Source organism: Heterocephalus glaber, unplaced genomic scaffold, assembly GCF_053883595.1.
Source record: "Heterocephalus glaber isolate CG9 unplaced genomic scaffold, H.glaber_assembly_v1.0 deba00000621, whole genome shotgun sequence".
Taxonomy (NCBI): Eukaryota; Metazoa; Chordata; class Mammalia; order Rodentia; family Bathyergidae; genus Heterocephalus; species Heterocephalus glaber.
The window spans coordinates 10,074,676-10,092,530 of NW_028258153.1; the positions used below are offsets into that span (position 1 = coordinate 10,074,676).

Below are 17,855 nucleotides of genomic sequence, written 5' to 3' on the forward strand. Positions count from 1 at the left end.
TGTAGGGAAGTTTGAAAATAATGAAAAGGGAGGCATTGCCTAGAGGTTATTGTTAATTAGATATAAGTTTTGGGTACTGATGACTCAAAATGAGGATGGGGTGACTGTGGCTTTTTTTGCTACCTGATCAACTCCATGATTTTTCCTCCTCTTTATTCTCCCTACATGTAAGAACAGTTATAGCTCTCTTCCCTAGAAATAACACTTCTATGTTGTAGATCTATGATACAGATATTCACTGAATGAAGTAACTGTATTGAATGGATGAATGAGTAACAATGGACTTGTGGTAGAGACACACATGTTGGAAAATATTAACCCAGGAAAGGACAATGAAGAGGACATGTATCAGCTGGGACTGCATAAGAGCTAAGGTTTTTTAAAGTATGAAGGGATTTAAAGGCAACATTACTCATGAGAGTAACAAGAATTCCACAAGAGCTTCCATGGGGTAAGATCAGATGAGTCTATTAGATCAGTATTCTCACAAACAAATAGTACAGGAAGATGAAGGTTAAATGCAATGATGCTGCATGATCTTGTGTTAGTTTTTCTAAAAAATGGTGGAGACTCCTGAGCTGAATTTGCCAGTGAAAGCTATGGGAGTCGAGGGGAAGAAAGTGGCATTGATCCTCCTGGCTGTCACTTAAAAATCTGAGGAAAACTAGAATCAAGCTGAAACACTGATAAAGCCACATCACTTACTATTATTTGTGTGAATATCTTTGAAGAGCCTGCAGCTGACTAATGGTTAAACTGTTGTTCACAATATGAGGAGAGAGATCTTGGGAAATCACCTTACCAACAAGCAAATTTTTACTTTCGCAGAGAAAAGTAATGACTGGCTGGGCACCTCAGCAAACTTAGAATAATTGCAATATATTAAATTGTATCTTTCTAACTTGTTGAAATTCTTTGAAAGGATTAAGTGAAATTTGTTTTCAGGAAAAGCCAGTCATTGGCACTTTTTTGTGATTGCCCCATAATACTATGAACAACAGTTCCATTAAGTAATTTAAGGTATAAACTCTGGTAGATTCTTGAAGGAATTAAAGCCTGAATTCTATAAGGATACTGACATACTTGTGTTTATTGTGGCACAATTCATAATAACTAAGATGTGGAATCAGCCTAAGTTCCTGCCAACAGATGAATGAATTTTTTAAAATGTGACATATAGCCACAATGGAGTACTATTCAGCCATATGGAAGAACAAAATCGTATCATTTGCAGGACAGTGAAATTAGACACCATAATGTTAAGTGATATAAGCCAGTCTCAGAAAGACAAGTATCTTTGTTTCATATGTGTTCTTTCATATGTGGGGCATGAACACAGAAGGGAAACTAACAGAAGGCAAAGGTAAAGAGGGTTTAAGGGGAGGTGGATATGATCAAAGTAGGTTATACACATGTATAAAAATGCTGAAATGAAGCCCATTACTCTGGGCTGATAAAAAAGAATACAAGCAAGAGAAGTACTCATTTAATGAAAAATATCCATTTTTCTCAATAGCAGAGAATATTGTTTCTTATGGTGGTTTCAATGCTAAGGATTTATACCACTGGGGAAGCAACTGTGAAATTTAAGAGAGTGGAACAAAAATAAAGATAACGTTTTCCCATTTGAAAAAATAAAAATAAAAAAGCAATTTGAGATATAATTTAATAGATAAAAGGTCCAATACCAGGAGAGTTCACAAAGCCAGTGAGATAGGCAAATATGTAGAAAAAGAGTGTGACATTCAGTTTGAAAAGTGGGTTGACTTTTAGAAACCTAGAAACAATTAAAGATATGTTTATTAATAATTCAGAAGAAATGTAAATAAGTGGTACATATTTGCCAACAACAAGAAGTTTGAAGGATTATGAGAAACTCTTAAAGGACCTAATTAAGTTTGGTAATGGGGTAAACACAATAGCAGATGCTACTCAGTGGAGAGAAGAGGGAGGTAATACATAATGAACTGCTCAGAGTCATGCATTTAATGAGCTCTGTATTAGTGTTCCTCTCAGGAAGCGAGATCCCAGCTTATCATAGTAAATAGGGCAAAGAGGACAGTGGAAAACAAAAACAAAAAAACCTAGGTCAATGAGTTATCAGCAAGATTTTCACAAAGAAGATGAGATTTATTAACAGAGCATGGTTATAAAGCTCTACTTTGGATTGGCTCATAGGTAAGATTGCCTTATAATGGGCTTTCTCTGGTTTTTCTGTAGCTAAAACCTTCTGGTTATTGGTCTAATTCAGTGCCATTACATCATCATTAAGAAAAGTGAAGTATTTAAAACACATTGGCAAGCATAAAAATAACACAGAACTACTATTAAAACAACACATATCCTCTATTGAACCTTATCAAACCCCCACATTTTAAAGCCATATCAGCTTCTTGTTAACTGTTTAATAGGAATTGGACATTAAAGGCCTTATTGAAGCCCCTGGATGAACCTCCCAGATCCCATATTCTCCTTGTCTTTCTGCTTCCTTCCTTCCACTCCTGAAGGAGACCATGATCATGAATTCCTTGCATAACATTCTTGTGCTTGCCTTGAGTTTTTATTAAGTATCTATATACCCAAATACATTCCATAGTATTATTTTGCAGGTTTTTAAAATTTATATAAATAGTATCCCACCCTTGTAATCCTTTTATATTGTATATTTTAGGCTCAGTATTATGCTTTGCTCAGCATCATGTTTTGGAGATTCACGGGTATCTATGTGTGTGTGTATATATATCGTAATCTATTTAACTGTGGTCTTTGGAGGAGCATTTAGATTCTTTTTAACTAGTACCATTGTGACCAGTTTTCCTTTTTGTATATCCTTGTACACATGTGTGTGTTTTTCTATGGTATGCACTTAGAATTAGGCACATTCTAAGCTTTGTAGAATGTGACCAAATGTTTTCCATGGTAGCTTCTCCAATTTACTTTTTCCCACCATGGAATGAGAGTTCCCATTGCTCCATTGTTCCCATTCCCCTCTCCAACATTTGGTGCTGTCAGATTAAAAAAAAAAAAAATTCCAATCTGGTGTTAAATGGAACCTCTTGGGTTTAATTTGTGTTTTACTGAAGTTTTAATTTTTCTTAGGAAAAAAACATAAGTTCTAATTTCTACGCTAATTTTTTAATTGATAAATTTTGAATGGTACAACTTAGAAAAATACCACTGGGGAATTTTTCTCTGCTTTATTTTTTTCTCCTTAATGAGACAGTCACTTTGATGAGAAGTAGATCTGCACAGAGTGAGGGAGAAGGCTAGTGATACATTGTGGGTTACAAAGCAAGCCATGGGTCACATAAATTGCCTCTTTCTGATTGGCAGGGGTCTTGGTAAGGGACTCTGGTGTAGGAGAAAAGTGAAGTCTGACAAGCAGATGGGGATGCTACCTGTCAAGAGTGCCACTGGAAAGAAGAGGTTGTGACACACATTTTCCATTGGCAGGTTGTCACATGTATCATTTGTAAGTAGATGGAATATGAATACCAAAAAGCTAATTATTACACAGGCTGTTGAGGATTCCTAACCAGAGAAGGAGTGTCTCCAAGAACAGACAATCTATTTCTTGGAGAAGTTACTAAGGTTTTGCTTTAATTTTTTCCCTATACAATGATCCCAGCAATATATTTTATTGGCTTGTATTTTTAGACTGTAGCACACAAAATTCTCTGTGATACTGACTCAGATTTCTGAATGAAAAAGTCATTGTAAGTAACATATCTCTGTAAGCGTAATTACTGAAATTCTTTTCTCCATATCATTACTCTTACTGGGTTACTGAAATCACATTTTAATTTCCTAACATAATTTTCATCTTAAGTGCTTAATACTTCAACATGCGAATCTCCTTTTACAGGAGATTCTTTTGCTTGCAACACTTGTGATTGATGGATCATCCAGGCCTTTTTTCCTGTGTAAGTGAAGAAATTGACTCAAGGTAGAGGGTCATCGATGAATAATAAATCATTTGCAAAGCTAGGATTAGAAGGGTGTTTTATTTTCTCATTCCTGTGCCTGTCTAGTACTCCACGAACTGGAGTAATTCCCGAAAGTTCTGCCAACATGTAGCTCCTGGCAACAGTTCGTAACGTAGCTCTAAGGGCAAAGTCTTAAGGGAGAAGTCGGAGGGGCATTCTGACAACTTTGCACTATTTTCATTCTCTTGCTCAGTATTCCATACATCAGTATGTCAGAGACCCTTTGTAAGTGGTGAGGGAAGAATAGTACTTCAGTCACCTCTTAGAGGTGAACACTGTCATCCCCCCACCTACGTTACCTTTCAGTCCCTGTGATAATGAATCACTTTCACTGAAAGTCCTGTGCAGGGGTCAGGGGTGCAAATACACTAGCAAGCATTGAAGTAAGGCTCTTGGTCTCTGATAGGTATAATTTCTCTCTGTGTAGGAGAAACTGTGCTTCTCCTCCATGACATTTAATTTTTATCTTATTTTATAGACATTGTAAACTGGGTAAATGATCACATTTCTGTAGTGCCTTGGGCTGCTTAGGACATTTGGATCCCAATTTGTGACCAACCTCTAAAAACACACACAGACTTAGGGCATGGATTGTGGTATGGGCTTTATTTTTCCTTTCCTGCTCTCATTTGCTCTCATTCTAATTTCCTTGCTACCTTATTTTTCCCATTGTAGAGTGTGTACTTTGATAAGGCTCCTCAAATCCTTCTGGAATCAAATTCCCTTCTCTAAGCTGTCTTAGAGAGGTTTTGTTGAAGGACTCCCACAAATAGTAATGGAAAACACCAAGGTGCTTACTGAATTACCATTTTTAAGCCTAGTTAGTGAGAGGACAGTTTACAAGTAAATTTTCATAGGCCCAGCCTTGAAACCAAGAATCTTCTTATCTAAGAAGTTTCTTCCTACAGAGAAAAGAATAACAGCTTTCCAATTTCTAGGTCCTTGTTAGATGGAATATGTAAAATCATGGATTAAGGTATTTTGTCAGTGTACCCCATTGGAATATTCAGTGTACCCCATTGCATAAGAAATTATGCAGTGCTACCTTAAAAGCAAAAAAAAGAAAAAAAAGAAAAAATTCTATTATCCCATATAAATGTGGTATTAACTAGAGTTTTTCAGATTTTTAAAAACTGAACTTCTCACAGTCTTTAATATGCAAATATATTCTGGCTTTCCCAGAAGTGGAGAAAGAGTTTAGTTTCCTATATTTATCTGGCCCCAGAGGCTGGTTTATGGAAATCCCTGATGCTCCCTGACTTTCCACTTCCCTAAACCTAACATAACACTGGAGAGAAGAGTAAGAAGAAAGGAATTAAATCCCCATGTAATTCTCTCTGTGAAGGCTTTGTGTGTTTACTGTCTCAAAGCTTGGGTGATCTACCATGCAGTTAGCCATTAGTAGTACAGCCAGTACCAGGTCTGTCTGCCATTACCCACGGGCACAGTCATGTCTACTCTGTGTACACCTTGCTCAATTCAGCCCTGGTAGGGGCCAAAAGGCATTTTCCTAGTTGCATCCAAGAGAATTGGGAGACTAAATTTTAGTGAGAGAATATCCTACAAAGAAATGAATGTCTAAGGTTCATTCTTTTCCCCCTTGTAACTTTAATTTAAAGATAAAAGAGAAAAAACAACTGATAAGATTTGGTTTGTACATGGCTATAGCAGGGAGGTTTTTGAGATGAAACTCTGAGTTTTTGTTACTGAAAGACAAGTTTTGGGAAAGCAAAATAATGGTTACTGTTGGATTCATCTAACAAGACTCACAGATCCCATTCACCTAAGATGAGCCCTGGATCTCAACATTCTCTGCCATTCCAGATATATTTGGAATAGTATGGGTGAGATTCTTATTTTTAAACTTCCCCAGATTCAGTCCACATGAGAGTTTATTACCTACAATAAGTATGTTTCTGTTATGCCTTTCAGGCTTGAAAGAAGACATTTTGTTTAAAATTTAAATAGATCAGGCCATAACCTTTGGAATTCACCACCCAGAAGGGTGTCCTTAACATTCAGAGAGCAGGTGGTACATTCTGCTCTGGACAGTCAGGTGGGATTATGGAGACCCCTGGGCCAACCATTCAAGTTTGTACTTAAGGACTACAGTTGCAATATCCAAAGCAACAGCAAGGTCCTGAGTCCAGATTTAAAAATCTTCTTTAAAAATCCTTTTCTCTTAAAAAATGATAATAGTGATAAGTCCAAGATATAAAAAAGCAGAAATATTTACCCACTTCTTCTTGCCTGTAGTTTCATAGTTACTGTCCCCAAATTATCTCTGCTGGTACACTTTTTGCACATTTCAACATCTGCCTCCTTGTGTACTTGGCAGCAACTCTGAGGGGTGTGGGTGATGTGGGACCAGCATCAGGATCCACCCAAAGGACCCAAGATTTGTTCTTATTCTCTGTCATGGCACCCCTTGGATATAGACAAACATTCTTGTTGAATGCACCTTTTAAATGTAGGAACTCCGTGCTTTAGGTATAAGGCATTTTGGCTTATCCCTCACTGCCAGCTGCTATCCACATTTTTGCCATGCTTTTGAACTTGGAAAAGCACCTGTCTTATGAAGCAAAACTTGCCTGGGGAGAATTCAGAAGAATGTGTCATAGCACCACACCCACTGAGCACGCAATAATTGAAGCACTGCACTAGTTGATACAGGTACATATTATGAATTATTAGGGAAAGACACACACCATACAATACTCCTAACCATTCAGTGGCTCAAGGAGATCAGGTTGAGCAGTGAAGCCTCAGTTACTGAGTAATAAACAAGATAAATGATGCAACACTGCCTGATGAGCAATGGTAACTCACTGTTCTTTGGGGCCTCTCATCTTTGGTGTTCACAGGGTCTTACACAAGCTTTATCTAACTCATCTTCCCTGTGCCCTGCAGGTGGCAAGGCCCATTATCCTCAATTTGGTAGATGTGGAAATAGAGACTTTAGAGAGGTTAATTTATCTCCTGTGATTCAGTGATTCTACAGCAAAACCAGAGATATATTTGCTTTTCCAATTCTCAGTCTGTTATTCACTCCAAGATACTGAAACTTAGCTGGACAAAATGTTAATCTCATTATTGTCATGTGTCATGTAGTTCTGGATCCATCTCTGGCATTTTACCAATAATAAACCTTGATCAAATTGCCTGATCTCTCTGAGGTTATCTGCCAAATGGGTAGTACACCTGCCCTTCCTGCTCTACAAGATTGTCACAGGGCTCATGGGAAATAATGTATGTTAAATTCCTTTAGAAATCAAGAAGGATTTGTAAAATCCTTGCTTTAATGTTTGCTTTGACATATATGCCTTCTTATACTTAATATTTCTGGAAGTTTGGAAAACAGTGGCTTTTATGTGCAATGTATAATAGAATGTGATTAGCTTGAAAATCAGGCATGTTCCTTCTGGCTCTCTTTGCCCCTCCTCCCTAGTCCATAATAACAGAGTTATACTTTTAAAATGTTAAGATAGAAATTTTCTTTTTGAAGTAGAAGAATGAACCTCATTTAACACTTTACTTGGTGCCAAGCACACAAGACTAGTTCAGAAAATATTTATTGAATATATGACCATGGCTTCACTTTGGGATAATAGACCCAGAGGTTGTTATTATGGATGTCAATGTGAATTAGTTGTATTTTCAGAAAAACCAAGACCTAATGGACTTATGAAAATAAATATCTTTATTAATCTTATTTTTATAAGGCACATGAATATAATGAAAGATTACTCATTAAACTTACACATCCATCAAATACATCATAAGATTGGATTTGAAATTGGAAACTTGGTCTTCCAAATAATAATGTACACATATATATTATGTTAAATGCCTAAATCATGCAGTCTACTTGTGATTCCCCAAAGGTTAGTTCATTCATTCATTCATATATTTAATAGTTGCTTACAGCATGCTGAGAATTGTGCTAAGGACTATGTTAGGATTACTGTATCTTATTTTTCTTCCAAATAGCCTGTTCTTTATCCAGTGTCTAGAAAAACTGCAGTGGTCCTGAGTAACTATTTCCATATGAAGGTTTAAAGTCAAATTAGCTTGAACCCTATGCTAAGGCCATGCTGAGCAACATAGGTGCTGAAGCCCTTATTCAGAGAGACTGGAATCAAGAAGGGACATCAGGAACAGCCTATGGATACCTGACGTAATGCTATAAAAATAACTTGAAAGGCCAGGTGTATATCATTTACAATGTTAACTATGTGTATAAAAATATAATTGAGAAGAAAAGTTGCTTAAAAACTACCAGCAGAGTAAAAAAAAAAAGATTTATTTTAATAGATTATTACAAATATACTTCTAAGATTAATTTCCTTTTCTATGTTTTCTTTATTCATATTAGAGTAATTGCTTGTGTTTAATTACTTGATATTTTTGGATCTTGTTGTTTTATCTACTCTCGTCATGGTGTTATATTTTTGTGGTGTTAGCAAGGAGATTTAGCATTTGTGTGATCAGAAGCCCTGATATTTATTCTGCCAATGTAACTCTATGTCCAAACAGTTAAGATAAATAAAATACCTCAAATGAGAAACTCTATATATTTTTAGTCAGAGTTTTCTTTCCAAGATTTATCATCCATCTCTTCCCTGGGGTAAAAATTAAATTCCTTTCACCTAGAAACACAAAAATACCAAGTAGGTTGGTATCTGACCTGTTTTCAGAAAAACACAAAGAAATACAGTGGAAATTCTCTAATTCTGCCTTTACTATAGTATCTACAAATGTCACCAAAGCAGCTTACAAAATACTTCCTGAGCCTAATGATGTCAAATGGAGGAAGCATCATTACTAAAAAGACTGCAACATTTCTTTCTTAAATAATACAATAAATAGAAAATATCAGTTCTCTAAATAGTGCCAATGAGCAACATGCTCCATGCTCCTGAATTTACTAAAAATTCTACCAAAGTAAAATTTTTTAAAAAATAAAGTAGTAAAGAAAGATGTTAGGAAATGACATTCTCAGCTATGTCAATGAACAAAAAGAGAATAGGAGGAAGACAGGTAGCATCAAGAGGGAAAGAGGAAAGAAATGGAAATTCAGTAAAAAGAGGAGTTGGTGAGTGGAAAGGAAAATAGAAAATATTAACAAATAGAAGACAAGGGATATCAAGTAGATTGGGTGCAATGAGGAAAGACAAAAAGAAGGATGGGGAAGAAAATAACAAGAAATGAGTGAGGCAGGAGAGAAAGAGGGATGAATGTTACAAAAAGTTATCCTCCCATGGGGACAGTAAATTGGAGTCCATGGGCCAAATCCAGCTTTTTTGGGGGTGCTTTTTTGTAAATATAGTGTGCCTGTTTATCCAGACATCATCCATATCTCCTTTTCTACTACAGTAGCGGAATTGAGTAATTGTGATGGAGATAATAACAACCCACAGCTTAAATATTTAATGTCTGATTTTTAAGAAAAAGTAGTCTAACCTAGGGGTACTCAAATCTCTATGTAAATCATTGGAATTACCTAAAGTGCCAATAACAACATAGATTATGGAACCCCATAAACTCTAGGATGGGAGTTGAAATTCTCTCTCTCTCTCTCTCTCTCTCTTCCTCCCTCCCCTCCCTCCCTCTCTCTTTCCTGCTCTGCTGGGGATTGAACTCAGAGCCCTTCACACATGCAAAGCACATACTGCACCCTGAAGTACATCCTTAATCCCTGAAATTTTCATTTCTAATAACTCCCCAGATGGTGCTGATGTTATTGGTCCAGAAACCACACTCTTGAGAATCTTGCTTTCATCTTCACATTATATGACACAAATATTGCTCCAAATAAAGGGCTTTGTGCAAAAAAATCAAACTCAATCTTTCTTTTATATAAACATTGATACATTAGTTGATATCATAACTGTTTACAAAGTTTATATTTTGAAAAACTCTTGGAGCTGAATCTTTTTATAATCCTGGGTTCATTCTTACAGCAAGGAAAAATGAATATGATATAGTTTAAATCTTGGTTGATTTGTGGTTTGTTCTTTGGTTTGACTCAACTCTCCAAGGCAGCACTGGACTATGTTAGTGTTAAGCTGGGAATGTGCTAGTAATATGCTATATCCATTTTAGAGGAAGCACCTCTCCTCACCCGTGGGGGGCTGCCTACTCCCTCTTTCTGGCACTACTGAGAAAGTAAGTGGGTTGGGATTTTGTTTCCCACCACCTGATCCCACTTCCAGACTATGTTGGAGTCTTCTAAATTTGACCCACATGTAAATGGTGGTTTTGTAGGTAGATTTGGTCCTGAAGATGGGCATAAACACTGTCCTGGTGTGAGACCTTGAGAATCATCATATCAAGAACTTCATCCAACCTAATGTCTCGGGCAAGCCCCTAAGGTCTCTCTTCTTTTTTTTTAACTGTTAGTTGTTCTGTGGTTTGCACAGTTGTGATCTTCCTTTATTTCTTTTCTTTGGTCTGTCCTTTGCTGGGGACAGGGACACTTAATGATTAGCCTTAACTTTGCATCCTCTTTGCTTACTGTGAGAAGTTTTATGAAAGACAGAGAAATGTTTCTTCTGTCTTAGCATGTGGGACTATAAAGGGAAACATTATTTTAGAAACTGAAAGTGCCAAGGATACCTTCAGAATAGAGTGAGTTCAAGTTAAAATTAGCAGCTCTTGAAAACACTTGATGGTTTGATTGGATCATTGCCCTGAGTGGCTACTTCCTTTTACACATAACTGAGACGGATGGGAAATTAAAAAGTCGGTTTCTTTTCACAAGGAAGCTATGCTAAAGTTGAATTGTTTTTAATTCTGATTTTTTAGTTCTAGAGGATTTCTGGATTTTGTGAAAACTTGCCGCACATGAGAAAGTAAATCATGGATGTCAAGGAAGGCATTTTGTGCTTCCCTGAACCAATTCCTCATTTGAGGAATCCCATTATAACAAGTTAAATATCATTTATCAAAAATCTGTGCAAAGTGTTGATTGTATTTTCAACACCCCAGAAGCTTATTTTTAAAGAAACCCTGTGATGAATTTTCTATAAAGTAGGCTTACCTTCTATCAATATCACATCTAAGAGTCTTGTGGGTTAAAATTCCTTCAAATTCCACTCAAATAAGTCACAAATTGTAATCAGTGACAGGAAAGATAACATTGGGAGTGCAGCATCACCTCTTCTCAGCTCTTCTTCCCATTCCATCTTCTTCTCTTCATGTTGCTTTTTACTTGAGCTCCCACTGATTTTAGCTCTGTCTTACCCAGCCAAACCATCACACTGATGAGTGGCATAGGATACAGGAGATGCTTAATAAACCAATGGGATCATCTGATCATCTGTTTCTGTTGCCCTTCTGTCTCCCATTTCCCCATTCGAAGAAGACATTGTGTGCATTGGAGCAGGAACAACCCTATTTTCAGACCTGTACTCACACCTGTAACCTGAGTGAGTAGCCAGAGCTCGGATCTGTGTAAGAAAGTAGATTACAATGAATAGTGAACTTCCACTACTGATTTATAAAGGTCTCCCTCTAAGTAGTTCATCAAGGCAGAAGTTCATGGTAGATGCATAATGTGAAAACTTACAATAAAAAAAGTGAAAATAGGAAGAAAAAATGGAAGCACAGCTTTTGGATATAGAGAGGGGAGGAGGCTTGAGGGGGTAATGGGATAAAATAAAATGTATTAAATGAAAGAAAAAAAGAAAAATTAGTAACAGGCAACTTGAGTGCTCCTCTCCCGCTTGTTCAGGGAGCTGCACAGGAAGGACACTGATGGAAATTATTATGAGCTCACTGCAGTCTTCCTTAGGCAAAGTACCAATCTTTCTGCTTAAAAGGTACTAGTGCACAGCTTAGTGGACCTAAGCTCTGTCTGATTTTCTCAGAGTTTTCAAAACTTTCATTCATACCAATACAAGCATCTCTACTGTTCTCTTATGACTACTATAATAAATTATCACAAATTGAATATCTTGAAAAATAGTAATTATTACTTGACCATTCTACAGGTGGAGGTTGAGAATTTAATATTAGTGGGCTAAAAATCAAGGTGTCAGCAGGGCAGTGTATCTTCTGGACCTTCTAGGGGAGAATCTGTTTTCTTGTATTTTCTGACTTCTAATGTTTTCCTTGTTCCTTGGCTTTTGGCTCCTTCTTTCATCTTCAAGGTCAACAATAGAGCATTTTCTAAAATCGGTTTTTAAAAAATCCTCTTTACTTTTCTTTTGGCCACCTATCCTATGGCCCTTTTCCTTTTATTTCCACCTTTTTTTCTATATGTAGATATACATTTAAGTTACTTGGATCAATTTCCTATTTATTATGCTGTCTGCTGGTATATAAATGCACAGTTATGTTGCTCTTAACATTTTTTTAAAAGCTTTGCTTCTTTCTCTTTAAAATGAAGACAGACATTACTGACACTCTTTTTAATAGATTCATGAGGAGATTCAGGTTTTGCTTGTTAGCCTTCAGTTTGGAATTTCCCTCCCAGTTTCTAGACTGACTTTTTTTGTGTTTTTTTTTTTTTTTTTTGTATCGGCGGGGATTGAACTCAGGACCTTGCACTTTCGAGGCAGGTCATGGCACCACTGAGCTACATCCCCAGCCCTAGACTGACTGTTTTGAAAGTTGTGGTCTCCATATTTTCCTAAAGGGAGGAATCTAGTGTTTTAATATCAGACCTAATTATGAAAAGATTTGTATTTTACAGCTTTGCTAAATGTCTTACATCATTACATTTTATAAAACAAGCATTAAAATGAATGTAATAAAACCTTTTATTGTTATAGTTGTTTCCTATTACTAATTTTGGGAAAAATCTGTCTATTCCTTCACAGTAATTGCTATTATTTTAAAACAGAAAAAGTTGTGTATATAGAATAATTGAAATATTACATTTGGAAGAGACAAGAAATGTTTCCTGGAACAGTATCTGAGAGTTGGCTGCATCTATACACATTTTGATTACAGAAGTAGAAATATATGTTGTGACAAAATAGTAAATTTACAATAAAAGTAAATAAAATTCTGTGAAATGTATTACCTAGGCAAAAAAAAAAGCCATCAAAAAGGTTTTTTTACAATCTTTCAGATTTTTATTATACATATGTTTAGATATATGAGATTAGGACTATCTGTCCATATGCTTTTAAAATATATTCTGTTCTCTAATCTATTCCTTTTCATGATATAAACTTTTTCCATATTAATTGGAGTTTTATTGGGTGCAGTATGTTGTATCATATGTATACAATGTGATTTATTTTTAAAACATTCTAAGAAACATTTTTGAAACTACTCAGCTTTCCCATTGCTCGGACAAAATACCCAACACTCACAACTTAAAAGAAGAGAGGTTTCATTTGGCTTACACTTTCAAAGTTTCAGTCCATGGTCAACTGGCTCCAAGACAGAAACATCATGGCAGAAGGATGTGGAAGAGCAAAGCTGCTCCAGGCAATAGGCAAGCAGAGCAGGGGAAACAGTGCCAGAAACAAAAAGGCAAGGGACATAGAATCCAAGGCCATGCCTCCATGACCCACCCAGTTACACCCAGATGCACCACCAATTCCCCAGGTGGATCCCAAAGCCAATCACTTGATATGCTACCCTAACTAGCACAGTGCCTGTAAGTATTTCCTTTGAGTAAACCCAGAAAGAGTAATCAATAGAGCAACAAATATTTTTATGTCTTTTGATTCATACTAGCAAATTTAGAAAAGTCAAGGTAAAACATCCTCCAGGTGTTCTCCTATGGCATAGTCCATGTCAGTCGCAGAGGTGGGGTGAGTTTGGAGGTCCCAGATAGTTATATTGAAAAGGCAGTTTGACAAAGTGGAGTTATTACCACACTTTTTTCTCTTCCCAACAAACATATTATTTTGATGTCAATATTATTTTTTTTAAATTTCAGGTTACCTCGCACCTCGAAACCTTCCTAGTACTGGATTCTTTCCATTTCTACAAACTCTACTCTGCGACACAGACTCTAAGTGCAAAGATACCCCCTACGGGCCACAAGATCTGCTTCGCAGAAAAGGGATCAATGATGGACTGTTTAAAGACAGGTGGGGCCACTTCCCAACTGTGTTGAGTTTTTTTGAGAGATTAAATATTTTTTTCCTTATGAGAAAACTGTCTTGTAAGTCTGTCCTGTAAATATTTACTACATTTTCCCTTGTGATGTAAATGTGAAAGAAAAGGGAAGTACATGTTGGAATCAGTATGATTATGTGAGATTGAGCATACTCTTTTTTGGGTGAATTACTCAAATTTTGCTCTTTTAAAAAGTTGCACTTTCTATCTCACGTCACGCTGTCAATGACATGTTGTCCTAAGACTCACTCACAAGCATAAGATAAGCTACAGGGGTATTATCTCCAAAAAGAATGACACATTTATATGACTCCAATGGTATTTCCAGATGTAATAAAAACCAGAAAGTGCAAGTAAGAAAATTAAGGGTCTCAAAATTCAAAGTAATAAAGATGAAAGTATACATAATTAAACAACCACCTTTAAATTAGGTTAACGAGAGCTCTGTTTTATGAGGTGAAAAGCTGCTAAAGAATGAAGGTAGGAAATCTAGACCATTTATAGCCTTATCTTTTACAACTACAATCTTCCTTCTTGCAATTCTACACCTAAAAATAAATCCCAGGAGCCTACTTGTTTGTACAACTGAAAGCAATATTATAATTTTTAGCTGTATGTCCTTTTAGTAGTACAGTTTAGGTACACAGTATAATGACATTCATCATTAGAAATTTGCACCCTTACATAATCTCTCTTGGTTCTTATTTTTCCCCCTTCCCCTGCCCTCCATTAAACCTCTCCATCCCTCCCTATTTACAAAGACTTTGTTTCCATTTTTTCATTTTCTCATATTAATTCCATTCCCTTCTTTCCTTTTCCCTACCCCTCCCACTTCCCCTTCCCCTTTGCCCCTTTTCTTCCTATTTCACATTATCTATTATACCTTTTAGTCCTTATTTACACTTTCAGTTTCTCACACTAGAGAAACTATTCCGTATTTACACATGTATGTCCTATTTATTTCACTTAAGAGAGCAATATTATAATTTTGAGCCAACCATGAGATAAGTCTGTTAGGAAATGTTTATATAGTAACTGCTGAAAAATATTACACTTGTGTATAATCAGAGATATTTGGTTCCTAAACTTAAATAGTAAATTCCTTGGCATGTAGCTCAATTTTTCCTCTAATGACATCATCACGATTTTGGTCACCAAATATTATGGCTAATATTTTAAGAGAGAACAACTGCAAGCTGCTTAGCACAAAATGTGAACAGGTCAAGAATTGTAAAAAAAAAATAAGAACCAAGAAAGTATGTGAAGGTGCATATCTCCATTTCAAGCACCATGATACAGAGGTGAATAAGATAATTTATCTAGCTCTTTGTTACTTGCATTTGAGTAAAAGATGATACAAAAAAAAGAACACTCAAATGTATAAATAATATAATAACATAATAATTATGCCAGTTAGAAAATAAAATAAGTTAAGAGGTAGTAAATTAAAAGGTAAGGACTGAATATGTTGGCAAGAGGGCTGGAGGTGCACTGTAGTTGAGTAGAAGGGAGTTTCCTTAGTGTATGAAAGCCCTGGGTTTGGTCCTAGTAGTGAAACAATGACAACAACAACAAGAACAAAATAAAAAAAACCATAAGAGGGTAGTAAGAAATATCCTCTGCTTGAAGGTAACTCTTGGGTAGAGACCAGCAAGATGAGGAGGCACCCTTAGCAGCATGTGAACATCTGGAAGAGAATGATCCAGAGGTGGGGACAAACCTGATCATTCAGAGGATCAGAAAGTCAGCTAACATGGGAGCAGCATTGTGAGGGATGATCAAAGGGGAAGGGAATGTGTTGACAAGGAACACAAGAGAAAGGGCATAAGGATCAGGGAGGAAGAGGTAAGAGGATTAGTATTTTTAGTATAATGAGAAGCCATTGGGAAGTTTTAAGCAGGAAAATGACATGAGGTACTGTTATGAGAATAGCATGCTATAGATGAATGCAAACATTATATCAGTGTGTGTTTCTGTAAGAGATCAAGTCCGTCTAGACCTTATACCCTCTGGTGTAATCAGTGTAAAGGTGAGGTGAAAGGACGAATAGTATTCTCTTGTTGCTGTAGAGGGGAGATTCATTCAGTCATCCCTGCATGAGTGACGAATTAGGCATGATTTATACCAATGTTTCAGCCGGGGAAGAAAAATATTAAATCAATAGCAATAATAGGAGATGGTACAGTGAAGAGTGCCAGAGGATTTCTAAGCCACATTCTTTTCATACTCAGAATAGAAAGAGAGCTTTCACCCAGAGTAATGACAACAACAACAACAAAAAGCAAACCAAACCAAAACAAAAAATAACCTTCCTGAAGAGGTGTAATTGAGATGGACATTTTGTGAACCAAGGCTTAAAAGATATGTGGAAAACATTAATACACATCATTTACAAGTTGAATAGTTGGATTACAGTCCCACGTGGTAATTTCTTCTTTATACCAGTTTTCCTTCATGAAGAACTGTGAAGGGAATAATTAATAACACACATGTGCAAGCATGCACACATGTCTACACACAGTAGATAGTGTATAAATGTACTTCCCCCCAAAGGAATATTTTTTCCATGTGATTGTATAGTGAATCTAACTCATTAGAGTTGAGTGAGATATTACATTGGTTTTGAAAGTAGGATTAAAGTCCAAGTTTCTTTTCTGCTGATTATTCTCTAGAAAGCTGGTCATATCTACATTTTTTACTTTTATCCTAACCTCCAGGTAATTTGTCTAGCTCAAGTTGTATATTGTTGTATATTCAGTATTTTCTTTTGAGCTACCAAGTAATAGTAGCTTAATTTAGGAAATTATGTAAATAATAAATTGTGTTAATGATATTCCCACCATGTTATTAACTTTTATGCTTTATATAGCCCTGCAATGAAACTGGTACACAGTTACTGGGTAAGCCATTTCACTAAATTGCTTCCTCCTGGTGAAGGAAGATTCAACAGTATAGCTTCATTAAGAAACAAAAAAGTCTTCTTTTTCTGTTTTGTAAGGGAAAAAAAAAGTGTCACTTTCGTTTTCATCAAAAGAGGCCCACCATGTTTCTTTTAATAGACTGCTCTTTTAGAAGACAGGATCACACTGCAGACACTACTTGCTGGCCAGCAGCCAAGTGTTTTGATGTGATTTTGCTTTTGGCACCAGCTTTCTGTTATTAAATTCATACTTCTCTAGGTATTAGCTTCAGGATGAGGTGCTTTAAAAAATCCAACACTACCTAGAGATCTGAAAAAAGAAATGACCATATTTATGGTTTTCTTGCTCTTTTGCACAATAGATGATCTGTCATCACAGATCTTACCCTTGTCCTTCCCCTACAGTGCCTCTAGGAATACATCAAACAGTGGGAGCCCCCGGGTATACGATTGTTCACACAGTTGGTGCGTGGCAGAGATCATTCCCGAGGGCTCTTGAGGTCATTATTTGGAGAAGTGATTCAGCAATCCTGCGGAGTCTGGGAGAAATTGCCTCTACAGATGTGCTCCTTATCCTGGTTGACACTCATCATGAACCATGGTGGCTAAATTCATACCTTTGCTCCTATTGTAAAGCTCCCACAGAACTTGAAAAATAGCTAATCCAACTTTATTCAGGGATAACTTTTAATGAGTCAATGGTTTTATTTAATATTGAAAAATATAGATGAGTATAGAAATTAATCTGAAGACATTATTGGGAATGTAAGACAAGTGGATGTAAATCAGGTGTCTGCACTCACTTGACTACAAAGATGAAATAGGATATATAGATCTCATATGGTTTTAATTTTGAACTATAATCA

At 36.3% G+C, this 17,855-nt stretch overlaps 1 protein-coding gene across 3 annotated transcripts in view; it reads left to right on the forward strand.

The window, feature by feature from the left end:
* The window catches only part of Abca12 (ATP binding cassette subfamily A member 12), a 176,700-nt gene that overhangs the window by 34,814 nt on the left and 124,031 nt on the right, over positions 1–17,855 (forward strand). For 2 of the 3 annotated variants that reach the window (XM_087206150.1, XM_087206151.1), the window contains exon 3: positions 13,888–14,041. The exons of the other annotated variant lie outside the window; for it this stretch is intronic. In XM_087206150.1, the coding sequence (XP_087062276.1) occupies positions 13,888–14,041 (154 nt within the window). The remainder of the gene's footprint in view (positions 1–13,887; positions 14,042–17,855) is intronic. 3 annotated transcript variants of the gene reach the window in all.